The 24,963-nt window shown below is 40.8% G+C and overlaps 1 protein-coding gene across 6 annotated transcripts in view; it reads right to left on the bottom strand.

The window, feature by feature from the left end:
* NF1 (neurofibromin 1) overlaps positions 1 to 24,918 on the bottom strand; it is a 233,596-nt gene extending 208,678 nt beyond the window's left edge. For 2 of the 6 annotated variants that reach the window (XM_060693204.2, XM_060693205.2), the window contains exons 1-3: positions 24,420 to 24,918; positions 9,948 to 10,091; positions 7,905 to 7,988 (exon numbers count right to left, since the gene is read on the bottom strand). In XM_060693204.2, coding sequence (XP_060549187.2) covers positions 7,905 to 7,988; positions 9,948 to 10,091; positions 24,420 to 24,479 — 288 coding nt within the window. In that variant the 5' untranslated portion in view covers positions 24,480 to 24,918. The remainder of the gene's footprint in view (positions 1 to 7,904; positions 7,989 to 9,947; positions 10,092 to 24,419) is intronic. The other 4 variants (XM_060693206.2, XM_060693207.2, XM_060693208.2 and 1 more) reach the window with 2 other exon arrangements.
* Positions 24,919 to 24,963: the final 45 nt, after the last annotated feature.

Raw genomic sequence — 24,963 nt, 5'->3', positions numbered from 1 at the left:
CACATCCGGCACGCACCAATTAAGCATGATATATGAATAAGGCCACCCTATGTCTGAAATATTGGGAAATGTCTTAGTTAATTGTGGAAAAATACAGTACCCTGGCCACCCTCAGAGCCAGGCTAATTTGCTGCAGGGATTGATGCTGTCTCTTCAGAAATTCCTAAGACGGCTGAGGAAAGCAAAACAAGACAAGACACTGTGATCCTTTTAACACAGCATTCCACTGTACAGGAAACTGAGCATTTCTCTCTTTATCTGCATAAGAACTATTCTTCTACAGCAAGTCAGGCTGAGCTAAAATGGAATCAGCTAGCTCAGGGCTGTCAAATTGGATTTCTTTGAGGGCTGGATCAGCATTGTAGTTCTCCTCTACGGGCCGGCCGAGCTGGCCTCCTCCTGCAGCACCCTGCCGGCCAAAACAGGATGCGGGGGTTAGGGTTACGCCCCCCCACGCCCCATTTTGGCCAGCAGAGTGCTGCAGGAGGCTGTGCAGGCAGAAAACGGTGAGGGGGGAGTGAGCCTCCCCCCCGCCCTGTTTTGGCTGCCAGAGGCACCATGGGCCAGATTTGAGCATCCCCCATGAACACTCATTCACTTCCTTAGCATGCTGTGTGAACCAGACTACTGTGCTAAAACAAAACATAGTTAAACTAAGGGGCGTAACATCTTATGTGAAAGCAATAGTGACTTCTATATATATTTACAGCATAGGATTAATAATGTTGTCTAGGCTTGTAGGAATCCTTAAAGCTATGATCTAAAAATAGATGTTATCTCAATTCCCTTCAGATGCTGGTTGTATCCCTAAATTATGATCCTTCTTTCTAGCTGGCCAAAGTAGATAAAATTATCTGCACAGTGCCTTTCTTTCAATCAGCTTTGCAATCTCTTTTGAGAGAAAAAAGATTGATCAGAAAGGATAACAGCAAAATGAAGCATAGTATTTAGAGCAGGAGTGGGCAACTATGGCTACTTAACGACATGTGGACTTCAACTCCCAGAATTCCTGAGCCAGCCAGGAATTCTGGGAGTTGAAGTCCACAGGTTGCAAAGTTCCCATACCATAGTTGCCAACCTGATTTAGAACATCTGTCTGCCTGGAGGCATTTCTGCTTCTTGTGGGAGGGAACAAGACTGACAGAGACACTGACAAGCAAGAGAATACAGATAGTCCTCGACTTGCGACCGATAGCTTAGCGACTGCCTGAAGTTGCAACCAGCCTCCCAAAAAAGTACTTACGACGCAGTTCCAAAGTTACATCATCTGCCTAATGTTGGTCACATGACTGCATTTTCGGCACATGTCAGCTAGCCTCCCTTTAAGGCCATTTGCAGTGCCCCATGGTCACATGACAATTAGTGTGTGTGAGACCCAGAAACTGGTGTTTATGTTCATTTTCGGGGGGGGGGAGAGAGGAGATGCCCCATTGTAAACTTAAATGCTGTTAAAAAAGATTGTAAAATTGAGGGTGATCACGTGACGACCCACTTTATGGCCATCAAATTTACAACCTTAATTACCAGGCTCAATTATGGTTATAAGTCAAGAACTACCTGTCATCAGCTCAACGCCGATGCAACCACACCGCTCCAGTCACCAGTTTTTTATATTTAAGTTTATTCACCTCGAATTTGCAGGCTAAAATAAGGCAATGTTGAACCTTAGGTAGTCCTTGACTTACAACCGTTCATTTAGTGACCGTTCAAAGTTACAACAACACTGAAAAAAGTGTCAGAAGGCTCCTAGGGGGTGCTACCCTACAGGGCCAGAGAGCGGGTCAACGGTAGCTAAAGCAAACAAAAGGCTTTTCAATGGCAGCCCCTTCCCAGCAGAACACCTTCCCCAGGGGCACTCAGTTAATGCCAAGTCTGGACAGAAGACTGAGCTTCTGCGTGCCCAGATTTTCAAAGTGCTTCCTTTTTATGGAAATTTAATGCTTCACATCAATTCTACTTGCACTTGGGTTCTTTTACTGTGGTTTTATTTTTTTTTTCCCCACCTTTGAAAATTCTAGTGTAAATAATTAATTCAAGCCCTTTGCAGCACGCCGGGTGGAGCCAGGCTGAAGCCGGGTGGAAAAGTGTAATCCAATTAAAGGACTAGAAACGGGCCTGCTAGGTTGCTCTGTTCTTCACAGAAACATGCAATTGAGTTTCACAACACTATTTACGATTGGAGGTAGCACCCTTTCTGTCCTGGCCTCCTTCCCCTCCTCCCAAATTAAATAGCAACCTAGTTAAGAGAATCATCCGCAGAAGTAAATTGGAACTTCTGTGGAATCATTCCGCAGAAATAAAACTCACCAGAAAGAAAGGGCTGAAAAAGTCTTATTGCAGTCCAAGCAGAAATGAAGCAAAATTGTTGGCAATACATTTAGCATCATCATCGGTTTGAGAAAAAGAGTTGAGGTTTCTGAAAAGATGTGTAGGGCTCCAAACACAAAACAAAGGACTCAGATTTGGGCATTTGCAGCATCATATTTGGGTGAGTCATTAAGTAGTGTGGAAGGGAAAGCTGGCAGTGGCCAGCAGGAGTGCTTCCTTCCCTTTCTTTTTTCTCCCCTGGGGGTTCAAGGACAGTCAAAGAGCACTGAACCATACCTGGCTTCCAATTATAAAAGGGAAATGTTGTGTGTGGGAGAGAGGGAGAGAGAAAGAAGAGAAGAGGAAAGGGAAAAGAAAGAAAAGGGAAAAGGAAGAAAGGGGAAGGGAAAGGGAAAGGGGAAAAGGAAGGGGAAAGGGAAAGCAAAAGGAGGGGAAAGGAAAGGGAAGAAAGAGGAAGGGGAAGGGAAAGGGAAGAGGAAGAAAGGAGAAAGGGGAAGGGAAAGGGAAAGCAAAAGGAGAGGAAGGGAAAGAGAAAGGGAAGAAAGAGGAAAGGGGAAGGGGAGGAAGAGTAAGCAAAAGGAGGGGAAGGGAAAGAGAAAGGGAAGGAAGGGAAAGGGAAAGGGAAAGCAAAAGGAGAGGAAGGGAAAGGGAAGAAAGAGGAAGGGAAAAGGAAGAAAGGGAAAAGAGAAAGGGAAGGAAGGGAAGGGGAGGAAGGGTAAGCAAAAGGAGGGGAAGGGAAAGGGAAGAAAGAGGAAGGGAAAAGGAAGAAAGGGGAAAGAGAAAGGGAAGGAAGGGAAAGGGAAAGGGAAAGCAAAAGGAGGGGAAGGGAAAGAGAAAGGGAAGAAAGGGGAAAGGGGAAGGGAAAGCAAAAGGAGGGGAAGGGAAAGGGAAGAAAGAGGAAGGGAAAAGGAAGAAAGGGGAAAGAGAAAGGGAAGAAAGGGGAAGGGGAAGCAAAAGGGAAAGGGAATAGAGGAAAGGAAAGTGCGGATTCTGTAGTCTGTAGGATAACGTGCAACTCAATGACCAACTGACAGTGAGGGAAGAGCAGACATGTGGTCTTCAGGATGCCTGCAGATGAGTTGAAAAGCGAAGCAGAGCCCCTCAACTTCAGCACTCCTGAAGAGATGCTGGCAGCTATGCCCAGCTGCTGGTAAAGCACCTTCCTTCAACCACCACCTCCCCAAAAAAGTAACAGACTGAGGGACCGTACAAAGCCAAATGCTTCAGCAGCAGGTCAGAACATCATCCAATAGCAAGAGAGGCCAACTAACTTGAAGATGACTAAACAATGGCTCAAGGCTTGGTCATGAGCTTGGGCAACAAAGGAGAACAGAATTGTTCATAGCTGTAAGTATAGACATTAATATAAGTGTAGCACGGATATGTAATAAGTTAATTTAGATAAATTTGTTAAGCTTTTCGTATAATAAAAGCCACAACAGTCTCTCATCTGGTGGTCTTTCACATTTGCCATTTCCCAAGACTGCTAATACAACTTCATCAAACACTATGCGTTTCTGATTTTAATCACTTTCTTCCTAAACCCTCTAACTTTGTCCATTATTCTCTCACTACTTCCGGTGAGTGTTAAGAGGTATTCTCTAAATCAGGGGTGTCAAATTCAAGGGCCGCGGGCTGATTTCGGCCCACAGGGTGCTTACATCTGGCCCACGGGGATGTCCTGGAAACAGTGAAGAACTACTTGCCAACAAACTTTTGAAGGCTTGAAAAAAGGCATTACCGGTAGTTCTTGACTTATGATCACAAATTGAGCCCAAAATTTCCTTTGCCAAGCAAGTGAATTAAGTGAGTTTTGCCCCAATTTACAATCTTTCTTGCCACAGTTGTTAAGTGAATCACTGTGGTTCAGTTAGTAACATGGTTGTTAAATGAATCTGGCTTCCCCATTGACTTTGCTTACCAGAGGATTGTAAAATGTGATCATGTGAGTTGCCAAGCATATGAATACATGCCAGTTGCCAAGCTTTTGAATTTTGGTCATGTGATGGTCACATCACATGGGGATGCTGCAACGGTCGTTAAGTCACCTTTTCCATTGTAACTTCGGTCACTAAACAAATGGTTGGAATTAGAGAACTATCTGTATATACTGAACCAGTTCCTTTCATCCTTTCAGTTTAAATAATATTGCATCAGCAGTTTTGATTTCCTTTTTTTTCTTGATTTTCTGTAATTAACACAGCTGTGGGTTTTGACAACTTCTAAGTAGTTGTCATTCAGGACAAGTCCAACAATATTGGCTGACCTCCTTGGTTCTTCCTGGCCAATGAAATCTATCTAGGATTCAGTATAAAATTCTATACCTAAATGTTCAGCTAATGGGCTTTCAATAAGCCAAATGAAGGATTTGTTTTCTTTATCTGTGGGAAACAATGAATTCTTCCAGGGTCTCCTTAGTGTCAAAATAGTTGGCCTCATAAGACTGGAAGCAACATCAGGATAAAGTGGGGCTTAGCAGTCACCTGATGGTAAAGAAAGAGCAGACTTCACAAAGGAAAAAGGAAAGCAGAGCCTACACCCAGAAGAAACTCTAGACCAAGGGTGTCCAACCTTGGCAACTTTTAAGACTTGTAAACTTCAATTTGTTTACAAATTGCAGCCCTTTCTGGACCAGGATGCCTTGCGCACGGTCACTCACACCCTTGTCACCTCCTGGCTGGACTATTGTAATGCTCTCTACATGGGGCTCCCCTTGAAGAGCACTCAAGAGGCTCCAACTGGTCCAGAATGCGGCCGTGCGGGTGGTTATGGGCGCAACTCATTGTGCCCACATGACACCCCTCCTGCATGAGCTGCACTGTCTCCCAGCAGCCTTCCGGGTGCGATTCAAGGTGTTGGTCACCACCTCTAAAGCGCTCCATGGCATAGGGCCCGGGTACCTTCAAGACCGACTTCTGCCACCAATAGCCTCCCTCCGGCCAGTTTGCTCCCACAGAGAGGGTCTCCTCAGGGTGCCATCGGCCAAGTTATGTCGGCTGGCGACACCCAGGGGGAGGGCCTTCTCTGTGAGAGCCCCAGCCCTGTGGAATGAACTGCCCCCGGAAATGCGTAAGATCTCCAACCTCCGGGTATTTAGCTGTGCACTCAAGACCCTGTTGTTCCGCCAGGCCGGGCTATCAACATAATAATTTTAAATTGGGTGTTTTAAATTTCTGGGGTTTTTAATTGAGCTGAATTATTTAATAATTTTAAATTATTTTAATTGATGTTTGTCTTGTGCTTTTAATAGGCTGTACACTGCCCTGAGTCCTTCGGGAGAAGGGCGGTATAGAAATAAAATTATTATTATTATTATTATTATTATTATTATTATTATTATTATTATTATTATTATTATTATTATTATTATTTTTCCCCCAGTATTCTGGCTGGGGAATTCTAGGAGTTGAAGTCCACAAGTCCTAAAGTTGCCAAGGTTGCTCTAGACCATCAGAACAGAGCCAATACAGGTCACCTGATTCTTACTGCCAGTTTAATCAATGTGCAAATATTCTCAACTGGACCAACCTACTCCAGGTGCTTTGACATGCAGCCATGCCAACCTACATATCCTTCCCTACTAGTAGTTTATGACGATGGTGACGTTCCTGTAAGGAGGGTAGATGGGCTTGGGTTCAGATTCTGGATTTTTGGCAGCAAAGCAATAAGAATCATTAGTGATACTCAGCCTCTCTGCATCTGTTCTCTTCAGTGCCTCATCTTCAGCGCCACTGGGAAGACATTTACCCAAATATGAATGCTCCAGATGTGTTGGGCTAGAATTCACTTCACAAGGGAATGATGGGAAGTTGTGTCCAACATATACAATGAGATCAGAAAGAGGTAATGTAGAATGTTGTTTATATAAGTGTCAAATAACCCGAGTCTTTTGTCTGCCATGGTTTGGAAATCAATCTTTCAAAACCATTTGTGGAGAATCACAGGCAGCTTATGGAAGATCTGATTACATTAAACTTGGAACTGCATTGAGGAAACCTTCAGGAATAAACATATATTCTTCAATTTCACAAAACCCAGGTTTAACTTTAGAGTTTGTTTCATACAAGACACTAACCGATAAGTGACATTCCCAAAGTAACAAGGGTGGGGGTGAGGGGAGTGAGAGCTGACTGTCTCCGAGAACAGAACCAAATAAAAATTGGATTCTTCACCTACCACCCACCCCCAGAAAGTACAAGATGACATTCCCTCTGGAAGTTTAACAAACCAAAGAAATATAAATTAAGAAGCACCTGCAAAAGTCATCTTTAGCAATGGGACAGATGTTTCACGATTATAATGTAGAACTGAATCAACCCGAAATAAAAGCAGAAAGTCAAAGGGGAACACTAAACTTATTTTGCTATCGCTACACTGGAGTGCTCCTGATACATTACTACGGTACACGTGACCCTCGATTTACAATCAGAATTGGATCTGGAATTTCCACCGCTAAGTAGAGTAGTTGTTAAGAAGTCATGTCCGATTTTATGACCTTTTTGCCGCAATGAAGTGAATCATCTAATTGTTAAGTGAATCATGAGGTCATTAAGCAAATGCAGCTGCCCCCACTGACTTTGTCGGAAACTGGCCAAGGAGATCAAAAATTGCAATCACATGACTCTGCAACCATCATAAATACCCTGTTTCCCCCAAATAAGACATCCCCTGATAATAAGCCCAATCGGGCTTTTGAGTGCATGGCAATAAGGCCAAGCGCTTATTTCAGGGTTCAAAAAAATATAAGACAGGGTCTTATTTTCGGGAAAACATGGTACACGCCCATTGTCATGCACCCTGAATTGTGATCATGTGACTGTGGAGATGCTGCAACAGTTATATGTGTGAGGACCATTGTAAGTCACTTTTTTCAGTGCCACTGTAAATTAGAACAGTTGCTAAACCAACGGTTGCAATTCAAGGACTACCGTATTACAATACCTATCACGCTCTGTCAGCACAGGCAGCTACAATTCAAATAAATTTTGGTAATACTATCTGGGAGCATTGTCAGTTCGAAGTTTCTCTAATACTAGTCAAGTGTAATTTTTTTGTATCCATCTGAGGCATATCAGAGGCTTGAAGTGTCGATTCCCAATTTACACACACACACACACACACACAAAGGAAAAAATTATTCCATTTAAAGGGCATAAGAAAACCCATGTAGAGCCGAGCCACACAGACACTGAAAATAAATCCACAATGCTTCACAACTAAGCTGAGGTATATAGCAGATTTGTTTATTTATTTAACAGATTTTTGTTCCATATTTTAAAATCCTCACTTTTTACAAGCAACTTTGTACTTCAACTTCAGGAAAGCAACAACGCAACAAGATTGCAAGTTACTAAAAGTAACCTCCGGATTTGTTCAGCTACAATTCTCAGAATTCCCACAATTCAATTACAATTCTCAGCATTCACAGAAATGCACTTTAGAAGTCACAGCCAAACATATCTGGAGGGCACCTAGTTGGCCAATGTTGTACTAAAACAATAAAAAAAACATTATTTGCATAAGCTAACTGGTGTCTATGTAAAAATTTTGTTAAGAAAATTAAACAGGCTACTCACCCCAGCGAGACACTTTTCCAGTGTATCCAAAATAATCAACTGAGAAAGATACAAGTTCTTTTCAGCAGCTTCACTAAATATTCTCTATAAGAAAAAAAAAACATTAAAAGGTTTTAGTAACGAAGTTGACTTATACTGTCACCCACCTGATCAGGATGCTACTTCGAAAAGAACATAATTTCCCTAATACCCTCTATAGCAAACTTGATGTCATTAAGGGCCGCATCAGGGTTGTGTTTGACCTTGGGGGCCAGGTGAACATGGCCAGCTCGATGTCACTTGTGTCGGGGGCGCCTGTGGCGGCCCACAGTGCCTCTGCCAGCAAAAACGGAGCCCGGGAGGCTGTGATAGCCTCCTTCAAACCTCTGCCAGCGAAAACGGAGCTCACCTGAGCTCCGTTTTTGCTGGTAGAGGGTTACAGGAGACCATCACAGTCTCCCAAGCTCTGTTTTCGCCGGCAGAGGCACCATGGGCCGGTCCTTCGGTGTTCCCAGGGTGGCCCTCCGGGCTAGATTTAAGCACTCCATGGGCTGGATATGGCCCACGGGCCTTGAGTTTGACACCCCTGCTCTATAGCTTTTGAACGAGCAACTTTATTACACTTCATAGATCCTTCAAACATAACACAATAAAAACAATAAGATAAAATATAAAGCAAAATAAAGTAAGAACAATCTATCCTCTGCACAATAATCAGTAACCAATCCCAAAGTACAATTTCTGCAGACTGCGAAAGAAAATTTAATGACAACTTTGTGTTGTTTTAGCATCTTTGTCTGCCAGTGTTTTACATAAAATTCTTCTGGTTATCCAGGAAGTTTCCTAATGAGGGGGTGTTAGAAACTTATTATGAGATGCGAGATTACAGAAGTTACAATACAGATGGGCCTGTAGCCTTTAAATGTTATTTCTTTTCAAGAGCATATTATGGTTTCTCTTCTGTCCTGTCCCATTCCAATCCTCCGACAAACTAACACACACTAGATCCTTATGTAACCTTCAAAACATGGTGCTATTATTCCCCTAACATTAAATGCCAAAGTCTAGAGAGACCTACTGTTCCCAGCAAGAAGACCCTAATTTCAGTTAAAATCAAGTATTTTTCCTCAGGAATGGACAGAGACAGGATGACAAAATAAGACATATATTTCATATACACAAGCAGTTCTTTTCCCAAAAGAAACACTTGTTACAGAATCAAATATTTAACCATTTTTCCACCAAGGCTATAGAAGCTGATGGAGTTGGCAGAAATGCCTAAATTGACTGTTTTGATCAAAGAAAAGTACTTTTTTGTTGCCACATGGAGACCACTTCTGGACTTCGTGCTTGAGGTGGGAAAAAAATGAAACTTTGATTTTGGGTTTTACTGATTACACGGATTTGTTTTTGTAGAAATGACTAGTTTATATTATTATGGAAAAGTAAAAAGTTGAGGTTCGATGTTAATTCTTTATTTTACTGCAACAGAGGAGTCGGAAATCAACAATTTTTTTCTTCTTTTTTCCCTCCCCATTTCTCTTTCCTCTCCCCCCCACCTCACTGTGTTTTCCTATTTGCTTTTGTATTTTTGTATCTTATTCTATAATCTAATAAAATATTTAAATAATAATAATAATACATCAAATAACCATTTACACTGGTTTTAATCACAAATCGCAGCCATCTTATTCTATGTCACATACACTTCAGGTCTCCAATGTTTTATGTCAAATTACACTTTATGAGTTTTTTGCTTTTTTGCTTTATGTAAAGTTCCATTATACAGACATGAACAATGTGATTTATCCTGGTTTTACTAAGGATAGAATTGATCTGTATTTAACTTGTCTTGATGGGTGGGAGGATCTTTGTCATGTAACTTTACAGATAGGAAATGAATGTGTTGTATTTTCTCAGAGCTGCAAATTATAATAGGCATCCAATTCTCGTTAAAGATAGAACAACACAATAAATATTTATCTACCTATGTAGACTTAAAAAAAAATCTTTCTGTTGCTCCACATCCAAAGAAGACTAAGTCAATGAGAAAACATCACTTACCATGTTGTTAACATTTTTTAAGATATTTGTGAGGCCACTGATAACCAGAGAGAACTTATACTTGGAAATGTTGATGAGACATTCCTTGTTATGTTCCGTGCTGACTTTGGTGTGAGTATTCTGCTGGCTGGTTTTGATCGGAAGCTGTAATAAAAGGAAGTTTGAAAAACTGTTATACAGAAGAAAATTTACAGTATAGTAGTGTTTATTATGCAAGGATTAGAGAGCCAGTTTGGCCTAATGTCTAAGGTGCTGTCCTAGAAACCAGGAGACTGGGAGTTCTAGTCCTGCCTGAGGCATGAAAGCCGGATGGGTGACTTTGGGCCAACCCATTTCACAGGGTTTTTCGTGGGGAAAATAGGAAAAGGAAGGAGTATTATGTAAGTTCACTGCCCTGAGTTACTTACAAAGTAATAAGGGCAGGATAAAAAATCAAACCAATCTATCAATAAAATAAATGCATAATAGATCAACAACCAGCATTTTCTGACTGTCACCACCATTTTCATTTTCTTAAAATTTTGTAAAAATCAAAGCATCTCAGAAGAAGGCAGCAGTAATCACTTCCAGACTGGCCAGAAACAAAACAGGCATTTCCACATTGCACCAAAAATCAATTTCAACTTCAAAGACATTTTATTTTAGTTTTAAATTAACATGGTGTAACTTTTATTTAAATTATCACAGCTCTGAACAAGCAAGTCCCAGGTCTCCCCTCCATCTTTGGAGTCCCACCAAGGACTGCTATACTGATTTCTCTTAAGAGTAAAGGCAATTCTAATGAATATTTGACCCCTTTGTCACAGCCAGACAACAGTTAAATTATAATCTAACATAGTGGCAGGGGACCACAGCCACTCCAAGATTTATTTTAGTAACCAATGACTATTTTTTTTAAAAAAAAAATGAAGAACCTTGATTTAAATATATCTAATATTTAACTCCCACCCAAAAATAAGCTTATTGAACTCAACGGGACTTTTGAACAAATATATACAGTAGAAGCAGACAACCAACAAGTTGCGTGTACCTTATCAATTTCACAGGATTCTACTCTTTCCCACCTCTATTTATCATCTACCTCAGGGGTTCCGAACTCACGGACCGTGGACCGGCACAGGGGCACAGCAAGCCAGCAGCCAACAGCCATCTGCGAGGCAGCATGTGAAACCACGCCCCCTCCGGTCCACGGAAAAACCACGGAACCAATTCCTGGTGCCCAAAAGATTGGGGGCCACTGATCTATATAAAGCTATTGGGTGACATAACCCATTAACATCAGGTTAGGTATCATTACTATCTCTGCCGCAGGTCACTAAATGATCCCATCTAAATGCTTTCCCAATGCCCAAATATTTGGGTTCTGGATGGGGAAAAATTGACTTCAGCTCAACCTTGACAAGACTAAATAACTGTGGAATTTATAACTAGTATTTTTCCATCACCGACTCTGGATGGAGTAGTACTCTCAGAGAGATAGTATGCAATCTAGGGTCCTTCTAGAGTCACAATGATAGTTACTGCCTATCCCAGATGAATGAGCAAGTTTCGGATCCTATCAGTGAAGAATGTCACATAGTGGGTTCCAGGAAACATTATTCTCTATAGGTAGTCCTCAATTTACAATAGTTTGCTTAGTGACCATTTGAAGTTACAACAGCGCTAAAAAAAGTGAGATATGACCATTTTTCACACTTAGAACCATTGCAGCATCCCCATGGTCATTTGACTTACATTTGGATGCTTGACAACTGAGTCACATTTATGATGGCAACTGGTTCATAATTATGACCACTTCTATGCCCCAGCAGTGATCACCTTTTGCAACTTTCTGACAAGCGAAGTCAATGGGGAAGCCAGATTCACTTAATAACCATGTTATTAACTGAGCAACTGCAGGGATTCACTTAATAAATGCAGCGAGAAAAAGGGGACAAAACTCACTTAATAACATTATCATTTAGCAACATAAATGTTAGGGTCAATTTTGGTCATAAGTTGAGGACTACCTGTATTGTGCTACCTGTCTTGTTACCATCCTGCCCTCTCCCACCCCACCCCCCTCCCATGCTGGCCTTCCTGAAGACTGAGAAGATTTTCTCAGGGTGGGGCCAGAGTGTTAATGGAATTCTGACTTGGATGCAGCTGTCCTTGACATGTTGTTAATGTGATTCTTTATGGGTTTCAACCTAATTAAATGGATTGGGAAATTGATTTTGTTTTCTCTTCTTTGCTGCCTTCCATAGATGAGCTGTCATGTAAATATACTAAAAATAAAGGCTTCTAAGATGTAGCATGTCAACATACTAGCCAAGGGGGAGTTGGCACCTGTATTCTAACACAGGGGTCTCCAACTTTGGCAACTTTAAGACTTGTGGACTTCAACTCCCAGAGTTGAAATCCACAAATCTTAAAGTTGCCAAGATTGGAGACTCCTGGTCTAACACACCTGGAAATACCAAGTTGAAGAAAATCTGATCTCTTGTCTGCTGTGGAAGTAACCAATCATCATTAATGTTTTGAAAATTTTTGCACTGGGCTTACTGGATATGAAATTCTTATTCACCTGCAGCAAGATTGCAGGCGGCCTTGGCTTTCCACCTTCTGTCTCTTGAGCGTAAAGCAATATAGGTAGTCCTCAACTTACAACTACAATTGAACCAAAAATTTCTGTTGCTAAATGAGACATTTATAAAATGAGTTTCCCCATTTTGACCTTTCTTGCCACATTTGTTAAGTGAATCACTGCATTTGTTAAGTTAGTAACACAGTTGTTAAGTGAATCTGGCTTCCCCATTGACTTTGCTTGTCAGAAGGTCACAAAATGGGATCACATGACCCAGGGGACACTGCAACCGTCATAAATATGAGTCAGCTGCCAAGCATCTGAATTTTGATCGCGTGACCAAGGGGATGCTGCAACAGTCATAAGTGTGAAAAATGATCATAAAATATTTTTTTTCAGTACCATTGTAACTACGAACAGTCACTAAATGGACTGTTTGAAGTCAAGGACTACATGTACTGAAACTGAATGTTAATTTACCTTACTCCATATCCCCATGTGATATATTCACCATCTTATGTGCAGAAAGGAATGGAAAACATACAACTCCTACATTCCTCTCCTGATTTTCTATTGGGAATAGTCATATATCTCCATAACTGTGTACTAGGAGTAAGGATGACAGTAAATGTTCTCTAAAAGATCTCCAGACGAGTGGTAGCATCCTTGACTGTTTTTAAGGGAAAATGTTCAAAGAGTTCATGAATTCAGTGCAGGATGAGGATGGTGCATTTAACATATTCCTGGAAAACTACCTGGTGACACAAAATTTGTTTTTCTCAAGTTCTGCTAGTTTGGAAAGATGCAGAAACTGCTAATGGCTGCTATCTCCAGGCCAACACATCCTTGTTCTACATCTCAAATCCTGCACCTAAACGGTGAATCTGTTGCAAAATTCAAGATGCAGAGAAAAAGAGGGCATTTCAATCTAAAATTACCCAACCTCAAGGATGATGAAGAGATGCCACTGAATTGCAGATGGCCCACAAGCCCCTGAAGCTTTGTGGCCCAATTCAGTACAGGTAGTCCTCGACTTACAACCACAATTGAGCCCAACATGTCTGTTGTTAAATGAGACATTTGTTAAGTGAGTTTTGCCCCATTTTATGACCTTTCTTGCTACAGTTGTTAAGCAAATCACTGCAGTTGTTAAGTTAGTAACCCAATTAAGTGAATCTGGCTTCCCCATTGTCTTTGCTTGTCAGAAGTTTGCAAAAGGGGATCACGTGACCCTGGGACACTGCAACCGTCATAAATATGAACGAACTGCTAAGCACCTGAATTTTGATCACAGGATCATGGGGATACTGCAAAGGTCGTAACTTTGAAAAACAGTCAGAAGTCACATTTTTCAGTGCTGTTGTAACTTTGGTCACTAAATGAACTGTTGTAAGTCGAGGACTACCTGTATAAGAAATGAGTCCAGGAAGACCTTAAACTTATATAGAAGCACTCCTGTCTTCCCTATGATCATAACTATGAAGAGACTTCGCAAGGTTTTAACTTCAGTTTTTGCCTAACTGAAACTTAGGTAAGCAAATTTCAAATTACAGTTTGTTTGCTATAACCTCCCTTAAAACCACAGTTTGAAAATTAAATGGAGGCTTAAACCAAAACTATAATTTAGTGCAAGGAAGCAAAAAATCGTGACCTTAATGACATAAACAGCCAATCTGCAACACCTTTGGGACTTCCACAGCTCCAAAGAGTACACACAGCCAAATCTCAATTCCAGATTCTCTTTTACATTTTTACCATGGTTTAATACAAAGATAGTGATATTTTTTCTTCAGCTGTACATTTTTTTTCCTGTTCTCTTGGGGAACAGGAAGGCTCCAGAGCCCACATGGGCAGGAACAAATCTGCAACCTTTTTGGAAATTATTTTTGGGATGTTGGGAGGCAATTCATTCAAAATAACTGCTTTTAACTTGCCAGAGACTCGGGACATCGATTTTGAGTATTGCATCAGTAAAAATAAAAGCAAAACAGTTGCAAAAATGAGCAATTTGCCATCAAATTTCAGGAGCACAATTTTGGAGAGTGCAAAAGGTGGACTGAGCGCTACATGGATGTACAGATTATTCAGGCCTGGTTTAGTGAATCAACTACATTTGGTTGGGTTTGCACAAACACCATGCTACTAAAACAAAACAAATTTTATAAAATCAGACTACACTCTATGGCATCTAAGCAAAGAGACTATCATTGTTAGAACCTTTCAAACCTGGAATGCCTGAAATTTAACTCAAGCTATATTCATCATCTATCTTTCATACAAGAAATTGTAGAACTGTTCAGTTTTTTTTAAAAAAAATCCAATCCTGTGATTCACGAAAGAATTCTCTATGAACCTCGTGTGTCAAAATTCGAAGTTTGGAAAAGTCTGTGGTAGTAGAGATAAGATATGTAATGGTTCCACAGACCAGGGTGGATTTGATTTAAATTGAGTCGATTTAAATCATGATTTAAATCATGATTTAAATCACTAGTAAAAAGACTTGATTTAAATCAACTCAATTTAAATCATAATTTTTAAAGAGCAACTGTCATCTCTGCTACTCCTTTGACCCACTGTTGACTCACCGATAGTCCCAGTGTTGCAGAATATACAGCCTTGTGCTACATAACTAAGCTCCATTTCATACTGAATAAACTAAATTATTTATGTATCTTAAATAGAAAACTATCTTATGATAGATTTTTACCCCAAGTTTTTTATTAAAATAAATTCAATAAAAATAAAAAAAATCTGATTTAAATTAAAAAATCCGATTTAAATCAAAAAAATCCGATTTTTTGATTTTTTTAAAAAAAATCATTGATTTTTATCCACCCTGCCACAGACCCAAGACACTAATCCTCTTCCGTGAACACTAGTCACTTTGTTCCAAGCTACATCCACACATTCTTAAAAAGGTCACAGACCAATCATTTCCCTTATGCGTCATGTACCAGTCAGTTGGTTATAAGTAACCTCCAACTCTGTAATAAAATTCTTTTGAAAAGTCCACTTTGAGGAAGTTGGATTTTGGATTAAAGTCAACAGCTTTGGATCAGAGCAATATATGACCCATATGTACTTAGCATGCACACACAAAACATATTTGACAGGAAATATGGATGCTTTTTAGTGGCAGGAACCTTGTGGCATTACTTTCCTCTCACTCCTTAACAAACATTCTGAATATTTGAGTGTACACACAGGAACTCTGTGCCATTGAACAAAGCAATTATGTTCAACTGTTAAGACTCAGAAGCACAGGCAGTCCTTGACTTACAACAAGGACTGTTAGTGACTGTTCAAAGTTACAACGTTACTGAAAAAAGTGACTTATGACCATTTTTCACCCTTACAGCCATTGCAGCCTCCTCATGATCACATGAACAAAATTCAAACACTTAGCAATTGACTCATAGTTATGACAGTTGCAGTGTTCCGGGGTTATGTGATCTCCTTTTGCAACATTCTAACAAGCAAAATCAGTGGGGAAGGCAGGCTCACTTTATAACCATGTTACTAACTTAACAAGTGCAGTGATTCACTTAACAACTGTGGCGAGAAAGATTGTAAAATGGGGCAAAACTCACTTAACAAATGTCTTGCTTAGTAACATACATTGTGGCCTCAATTTTGGTCGTAAATCGAGGACTACCTCGATTGTGGCATAATTTTAGTTAGACAGTCAACGATCAACTCAGCTAACACTCCTGTTTCACTGATATGCATATTTATATGGGCCAGGAGAAATAGTTTTCCTCTACCACCTATAAATTCTACTAGGAAATCTCAGTTTTTCTCCCAAATCACCCACATATCATTTTATTAAACCAAACCATGCCAATCCAGCTATCTACAGCCCAACTTACGATCACAGTTGAGAGCAGAATTTCCACTGCTAAGCAAGATGGTTGTTGTTAAGGGAGTCACATTCAACTTTACAACTTTTTTTTGCCACAGTTGTTAAGTGTCCCTCATTGACTTTGTTTGTTGGAAGCCAGCTGTGAATGTCACAAATGGCAATCATGTGACTCCACAATGCTGCAATCATCATAAATACATGCCAGTTGCCAAATGTTGATCAAAAATGACCATGGGGATGCTGCAACAGTCATAAATGTGAGAACCGCTTGTAAGTCACTTTTTTCAGTGACATTGTAACTTTGAATGGCTGCTAAACAAATAGTTGTGAGTCAGACTACCTATAGTTAAATTGCCATTTTTTGTAAATTAGCTAGCATATGTTCCTTATACCAAGACACACCTTTGTCCATCTGAACCAGATGACCTGATTTAACCAGCCTTCAAAAGTTCTGACAAATGACTTTCTTCTTAATCATGGCTTTAGGAAAAAAAAAAACATGAAAATGTCAGAGATTACACCTGGGGCCTGTTTGCTTGCAAACCATAAGCACTATTGCACCTCCACAGATATATATATTACAAATAAGACAGATGAGGCAAACTAATTGCATTCAGATGAAGCTATAAGCCAGAATTTCAGAAAACCCTGCATAATTTCTTAAACTGTGCTGCTCTTTACCCCTCTCTCCCTCATTCTGTTTTGTTTTCTTCATCAGGAGATGGTACACAAGAACTCTTGACCATCTTTTTTGCGTGTCTGTCTCTTTGTGTGTACAACACAATAAAACACAACAATAATGTAACATAGGGTCAAGTTTGGTGTAGTGGCTACTACAGGAGACACTGAGTTCTAGTCCCACTTTAGGCATGAAAGCCAGCTGGGTGACTTTGGGCCAATCACCAGGAGACTCTGAATCCTAGTCCCGCCTTAGGCATGAAAAACAGCTGGGTAACTTTCGGCCAGTCACACTATCTTAGCCCAACCAATTCATAAGGTTGTTGTTGTGGGGAAAATAAGAGAAGGAAGGAATACTATGTATGTTCACCATCTTGAATAACTGACAAAGTAATAAAGATGGGATACAAAACTAATGAATAATACGTATTTTGTTAAAACAAGATGCTCAGGTTCATTGACTCAACATGTTGAGATACCAACACCCTATAAACACGTAAAATCACCTATTTACAAATGTTCCTACAAAAACTAAACATCTGGGTAAGTTTCACCCAAAACTCAGTACCAGAAAAGGGGGGCTCTGGGAGAGAGTTACTTCTAAATCAAGTATGTAAAATATTTTTGATGAAATTCTGATTGGATTTCATATCAACAAGCAATGTTGGATCAACCAGCAGGTACCGCATTTCAAAAACAGATGCGGGACCAGAACAAATGATACGTTTGATTTCATTTATTTTTAACTGAACTACAATTAAATATAGGCAACATGGTTATATTCTAGCAATATAGTTAATAATGTTCATAATATTGACTTTCTATCGTATCAAAAACAGTAATTTGGTAAACTCTGGAGATCACAGATAGCTTCATCTAAGGTTTCCAAGGGCTAAATGTAACTCTGGATGCTAAGAATGGGCCTTCCTCTTCAAGACGAGCAAGAGATATGAAATCTGGAATATACATTTAGGCCAAGAAATGCTGACCAATTCATTTTTAAACTCCAAAGGAAAGACGTATTTTATTAATTATTCCTAGAAATGAAGTAGAAATGCTTTCTAAACTGCTATACATACATTGTCTACAAAATCCTTCCTGCCTAAAATTAGGCTGAGATTTAATTTTTATGTCACTTAGAAATGAGGAGAAACATAACCCTAAATGGTTGAAGATCAGGTAAGTCAGAAAATTGGAATCTGGCAAACAAACAAACCCCAACTATGTTGATCATTAGACAAGTTAAAAATTCTGGCATTTTGCAACCCAACTTGGGAGCATAGATTTTACCTCTCAGAAAGACAAGCCTCAAGTCCTTCTAGCAGAATTCAGAAGACAGACATTGGACAAACCAGCCATTCCCTCTGCTCAGCTAAAAGTCCTATTCTATTGAACTCTCCCTCTCCCTCAATGTTTTTTAGCTGTGCAATACGAAGTTTATTTCACTTTGAAAATTTGTGCCTAGAACTGATATTTTTCATCTTTCCCATCCTTTTTTCCTCTTTTGGGTTCTGGGTTTTTTTTATAGTAAACCTATGAATAGGGAATGTCTTATTCCCATTGACTGTACTTTCACACCAAACAGTGGCATAAAAATTCATTGAGCAAATAAGAGTGGCCTCTAAATATTCTCACTGTTGTTACAAAACACAAGCAAATCAGATTTTTAATTTGGGGGAAGCAACAAGGAGGTACTTCCAAAGACAGCCTCAATAGTCATAATCTACCATTGTACACAATGTACATTTCATTAGAACATCTAGGGCAAAAGGCTATTATTTTTTAAAAAAAATATCAATTTAAGCCTATTTTCCAAATGAGCAACAATTAAACCAATCTATTATAAACAAAGGCGGTAAAAACATCTTGCTCCCCAATCATTTCACAGGGTCTGTAATTAAACAATTGAATCTATATCATCACTCAGAAAAGCTGTATTGTTTCTTCTTCCATATTCACAGGAACAATTCCCATTTTAACAAGAATTAATGTTGGGGGGAAAAAAGGTTGGATTGCTCAGTCAGTAAGAGAATGGATTCACATAGTGTAATGTCATAATATGCTTTGCGTCATGTCAGAAATAAGTTACTATACATGATTTATAATGATTTGTTACTTGGGTAACAGGTAACTGATATATTAAACCATGACTTAGCTTAAAAGTGTTACATTACACTTACAAAATACATCTATATTATCCAGAGCATTATTACATTTAATTTTGACTGCTGCAGATAGTTAAATAAATAAACCATGCCCTATTAGTGTTCTATCTTGTCTGAATAATTTAAGTGCATCTAAAAGTTTTTCTGAATCCTGCCTTGGTGTCTGTCATCCTCCTCCTCACCCAACATAAATGTTAATTTTAATTTTTCTTACATTAACAAGGAAAATAGTTGACCAAAAACATTTCAACTCAAGTGAACAATTGTAAGCCTATACATGCAGTATGGTACTCAGCATCCTCCTTATTTAGAATATTGATTGCCTCCATTTTTAGAAGTCTGTGATCTGTTGGTGACCACCTTTAAAGCGCTCCATGGCTTAGGGCCGTGTTATCTGCGAGACCGCCTTCTGCCGCCAATAGCCTCCCACCGACCGGTTCGCTCGCACAGAGAGGGCCTCCTCAGGGTGCTGTCGGCCAGACAGTGTCGGCTGGCGACCCCCAGGGGGAGAGCCTTCTCTGTGGCAGCACCCACCCTCTGGAATGACCTACCCCCTGAGATACGCATGATATCAGACCTCCGGACTTTTCGTCGGGCCCTGAAGACACACCTATTCCATCTAGCTGGGCTGGCTTGATCCCATCCTCTCAGTTTTAATTGAATTTGATTTTAATTGGGTTGTTTTTAATATCTTGGGCCGAAATTATTTGTTTTTTAAATTGTTTTTAATTTTTATATGCAATGTTTTATCTTGGCTGTACACCGCCCTGAGTCCCACAGGAGAAGGGCGGTATAGAAATAAAATAATAATAATAATAATAATAATAATAATAATAATAATAATAATAATAATAATAATAATCTTATTTAGGATAAATAAAATCTGCTCTCTATTTAAACACACACACACACATATACATGTGTGTGTATATATATTTGTGTGTGTGTGTGTGTGTGTGTGTGTGTGTGTGTATATACAGATAGATAGATAGATAGATAGATAGATAGATAGATAGATAGACAGATAGATAGATAGTTTCTAAATTTGCTTGAGCATATGGCAGAGTCTAATCTGTATCTGTTTCTGTGCATAAACTCTATAGATCCACCCATTACAGGAAAATGAAATAAGATGTGTCACATTTCTCCTCAGAAAATATGAGATTAATTGAGGGTCTCCATGGAATAGGAGAGGGGAACAATCTAAGCACCTATTTTCCTTCCAAGGCAGTTTTTAGCTTTCCACAATCAGAGACCCAGAAAAGTTTCCTGCATCTCTCCCAAAAGTAAAAAAGACCAAGCAAATTTATTTTATTTATTTATTTATTTTTCATATTTGTATACCGCCCTACTCCCGAAGGACTCAGGGTGGTGAACAGCCATAATAAATACAAATACATATAGAAGTTAAAAACTATTAAGAAACAGATTAAGTAATTTAGGCTCAAAGATTAAAAAACATCCAAATTTATCTAAAGAGGTTTAAAACCCAATTTAAAAGACAGTTTAAAAGCCAATTAAAAAGGGAGAGTTAGGCCAGACCAGCTTGTTGGAATAGAAATGTTTTCAGGGCTCGGCGGAAAATGCGTAAGTCTTGGATGTTTCGTAACTCCGGGGGAAGCCCGTTCCAGATTGTAGGTGCCCCCACAGAAAAGGCTCTCCCCCTGGGGGCCGTCAGTCGACATTGTTTGGCCGACGGCACCCTGAGGAGTCCCTCTCTATGGGAGCAAACTGGTCGGTGAGACTAGTTAATATAATTTCAATATTTCTTAAAAGAAAGATAAGTACAAATTAAGTTGACTGAAAAAATAGTTCCCCAGTTCTCTTATAGGCTAACAATATCACTCCTAATATTGTTAGGATCACTTCTTTCTAAATCTTTAAAAGTTATTTTAAAAACCCTCTCTTGTGATAGGTGGGGGAAATTCCTCAATCTCCCCTATTTAAAGGATCCCTAGAATGGTTAGCATAGACAATTTGTTTCTTCCAATCCCACTTTAGACACTTCGTATTTTCTTCTTCTTTATACAAGGAAACTGCACTGACATACTACAAGAATGGAATTCAAACACATCCACAATTATAAATTTATTCCACAGAGAATTCCTGTATCCCATAGGAAAATAGTGGCAACGCCTTTCCCCATGTTATCTATGGAGACTCCAAATTTGACCAACAGATTTCTATGTTCGAAACCTACCAAATTTAAGACAGATTATATTTACTTTTTTAATACATTCCCTATAATGAGAGTCCAGAAGAATCTTCAACTCTTTATCAACTCTACCATACCCAAAAGACAAATATGACTATAGCTGAGCCCAACATTTGTTGCTAAGCAAGACAGTTGAGGTTTGCCCGATTCTACAACCTTTCTTGCCACAGTTGTTAAGTGAATCACCAGTTTAAGTTAGTAACACAGTTAAGTGAATCTGGCCTTCCCCATTGGCTTTGCTTGTCAAAAGGTGATCAAATGACCCCTGGGACATTTGCAACCATTGTAAACATGAGTAAGTTGTCAAGTGTCTGAATTTTGTTCATGTGACCATCGGGCTGCTGCAATGATCGTACCTGTGAAAAACAGTCATAAGTCAGTTTTTTCAGTGCCACTGTAACTTGAAGCACGCCTCAGCAAACTGTTAAGTCCATAGGACTGCCTATACTCCTCTCATTGTGAGGAGGAGGAAGAGGAAGAGAAGGAGGAACAACTACAACTACCATCACCACCACAGTAGCAGGAACTGTATTACATCCAGGTATTTTTCCATCTCACTCAAAAGAATTGTATCCAATATTTCTTTGGCTTTCCCACACAGAGACTCATTTTGAGAAGCCCCTTTCTGTGGAATTCAGCAAACACCTATCCCAGACTATTTCAAAAAAAAAAAAATAGTTCAAGTGACATCAGGAGACTTAAAGTAACCAACACGGTTAACATTTTCAACAAAGCTTTCCTCTCTAGTGTCTTCCTCATAGAAAGGACTGTAGAACATCACTCAGCTACCCACAGGCCATCTCAAAACTTCATGAAGAAAAAAACTACCAGATCATTTGTTTTTTTCTATGCCATCCCATGCATCCCTCAAGCAAGAATGACAGCATGCTATTAAAAAGAGAAGAGTGGGATCATCACTTTGGAAATTAAGATCCCCTTCAGTCCACGTTTTAATAGCCTATTCTCATGAAAGAATGGCACATTCCTATATAACTAAAACTTATACAATATTTATTTTTCCCCGCAGGAGATGAAGACTCTATCACATACATAGTCATTACACAAGTTAGCTAATTTCATCCTAACTAGAAAAGAACCAAAAAATATCTTTCAGCTCTTTTCACCTCTATTCAAAACTTAATGGTGTTTTTTTTTGTCCTGTTGAGGTAAACTCAACCTATTTTAGCCATGCTATTACTGTATACAGAGTTGAAAGAGACCTTAAAGGTCTTCTAGTCCAACCCCCTGCTCAACAGGAAAACCTATGCCATTTCAGACAAATAGCTATTCAAACTTGTCTTAAAAACCTCCAGTACTGGAGCATCCACAATTTCTGGAGTCAAGTTATTCCACCAATTTATTGTTCTGTCAGAAAATTTCTCCTTAGTTCTAGGTTGGTTCTCTCCTTGCCTCAAAAAGACAGAAAATGAAATATGCCAAGCAACCTTCTCCAAACGTGAGTGCAGCCATTCCTGTGCAAGTTGGTGCAGGTTGGGTACACCTTTCCCTCAACCTGATGCCTCTGATCAACGGAACATTGGAGTACAGGTAATCCTCGACTTACAACAGTTCATTTAGTGACTGTTCAAAGTTACAACTGCACTGAAAAAAGTGACTTATGACCATTTTTCACACATGACCGTTGCAGCATCCTCCCCCATGGTCACGTGATCAAAATTCAGATGCTTGGCAACTGACTCATATTTATGACCTTTGATGCGTCCCAGGGTCATGCGATCCCCTTTTGCGACCTTCTGACAAGCAAACTCAATAGGGAAAGCCATATTCACTTAACAGCCGCAATTACTAATTCAACAACCGCAGTGGTTCACTTAACAAGGGAGCCAAGAAAGGTCGTAAAAATAGGACAAAATTCACTAAATAAACATCTCACTCAGCAACAACAGAAATGCTGGGGATCGCACATTCGAGGACTACCCTGTCGTAGTTATTCTCCAACCAGTCTGCAGAGCTCCAGCTTGGGAAATCCTGCTCGTCCATCCTAGGAATAATCCCCATCAAAATTACATTTAAACAGCCCTCTCTCTTTTACACCCTCCTCCCTCCCAGGCATGAAAGTCAGCCCCACTTTCCTCCCATGTTGTTAGTTGCGAAGTCGTGTCCGACCCATCCCGACCCCATGGACAACGTTCCTCCAGGTCTTCCTGTCCTCTACCATCCTCTGGAGTCCATTTAACCTCACGCCGACTGCTTCAGTAACTCCATCCAGCCACCTCATTCTTCACCATCCCCTTCTTCTTTTGCCCTCAATCTTTCCCAGCATTAGGCTCTTCTCCAGCGAGTCCTTCCTTCTCATTCAGTGGCCAAAGTATTTTGAGTTTCATCTTCAGGATCTGGCCTTCTAAAGAGCAGTCAGGGTTGATCTCCTCTAGGACTGACCGGTTTGATCGCCTTGCAGTCCAAGGGACTCGCAGGAGTCTTCTCCAGCACCAGAGTTCAAAGGCCTCAATTCTTTGGCGCTCAGCCTTCCTTATGGTCCAACTTTCACAGCCATCCATTGCAACTGGGAAAACCATAGCCTTGAAGTATACACACTTTTGTTGGCAGGGTGCTCTCTCTGCTTTTTAGTACGCTGTCTAGATTTGCCACAGCAAACCTAGTAATAACCCCCATCAAAATTACATTTAAAGAGCCCCCCTCTCTTTTACACCCTCCCTCCCTCGCAGGCGTGAAAGTCGGGCCCCCTTTCCTCCCATGAAGAGCCCGCAAGAGGTGAACGAACACACCCACACGGAGGCCTTCCTTCCCCGCCCAGCTCCTTCCTACCTCTCCCCAAGCCGAGCTAAAGAGCCTGGTTGGGGCTCGTCGTCCTCACCAGAGCCGGCCTGCAAGCTATCCATCCTTCCGCCGCTTCGGCTGAGGAAAGGCGGCGACCCCCCACCCTAGCTTCTTTCCTCCCCCCCTCACTCCAGAGAAGCCCATTTACCCCTGCGGGCTCCTCCTCACACAGCCCAGGGCAGTTTACCTGCTCGTCGAAGCGGTTCACCACAGCCTGCACCCATTCCACCGGCTTGTGGGCCGCCATCTCCCGCCGCCCGCCAGGCCGAGAGGGGAGACGGGGACAAGAAGGGTCCGGCCGGCGCCCCCTGCCCTTCGGCTCCGTGCAGCCGCCGAGCTCTCAGCTCCCCTCCTCCTCCTCCGCCGCCTTCTCAGCCATCAAAGCCCACCGGCCACCATGACACCACACCGGAAGCGGGAAACCGAGTCCGCCCCCAACACCAGCCCGGGCCGCCAAAGGGGAGAGACAAGTGGGAAGGGATGGAGGGGTGGGGGGACGAAAAGAGCAAAAGGCGCATGCGTGACGAGCTTTGGGGGAGAAAAAAAAAAAAGACGGGCAGACGAGAGGCCACGCGCACGCGCGCCGGTGCACGGAGGCTTAAGGAAACTCTCGGCCAGCAATGCGCATGAGCATGAAGGGGAGGAGTGGCGCTTGCGCAACGGGCTAGGAAAAGAAAAAAAAAAAAAAAAGGCGGCGCCAGGTTCGAGGCATGCCCGCGGGTAGTACGGCA

Source organism: Pantherophis guttatus, chromosome 1, assembly GCF_059756535.1.
Source record: "Pantherophis guttatus breed Tessera chromosome 1, ASM5975653v1, whole genome shotgun sequence".
NCBI classification, from domain to species: domain Eukaryota; kingdom Metazoa; phylum Chordata; class Lepidosauria; order Squamata; family Colubridae; genus Pantherophis; species Pantherophis guttatus.
This window is presented reverse-complemented; position numbering and strand designations above follow the sequence as displayed.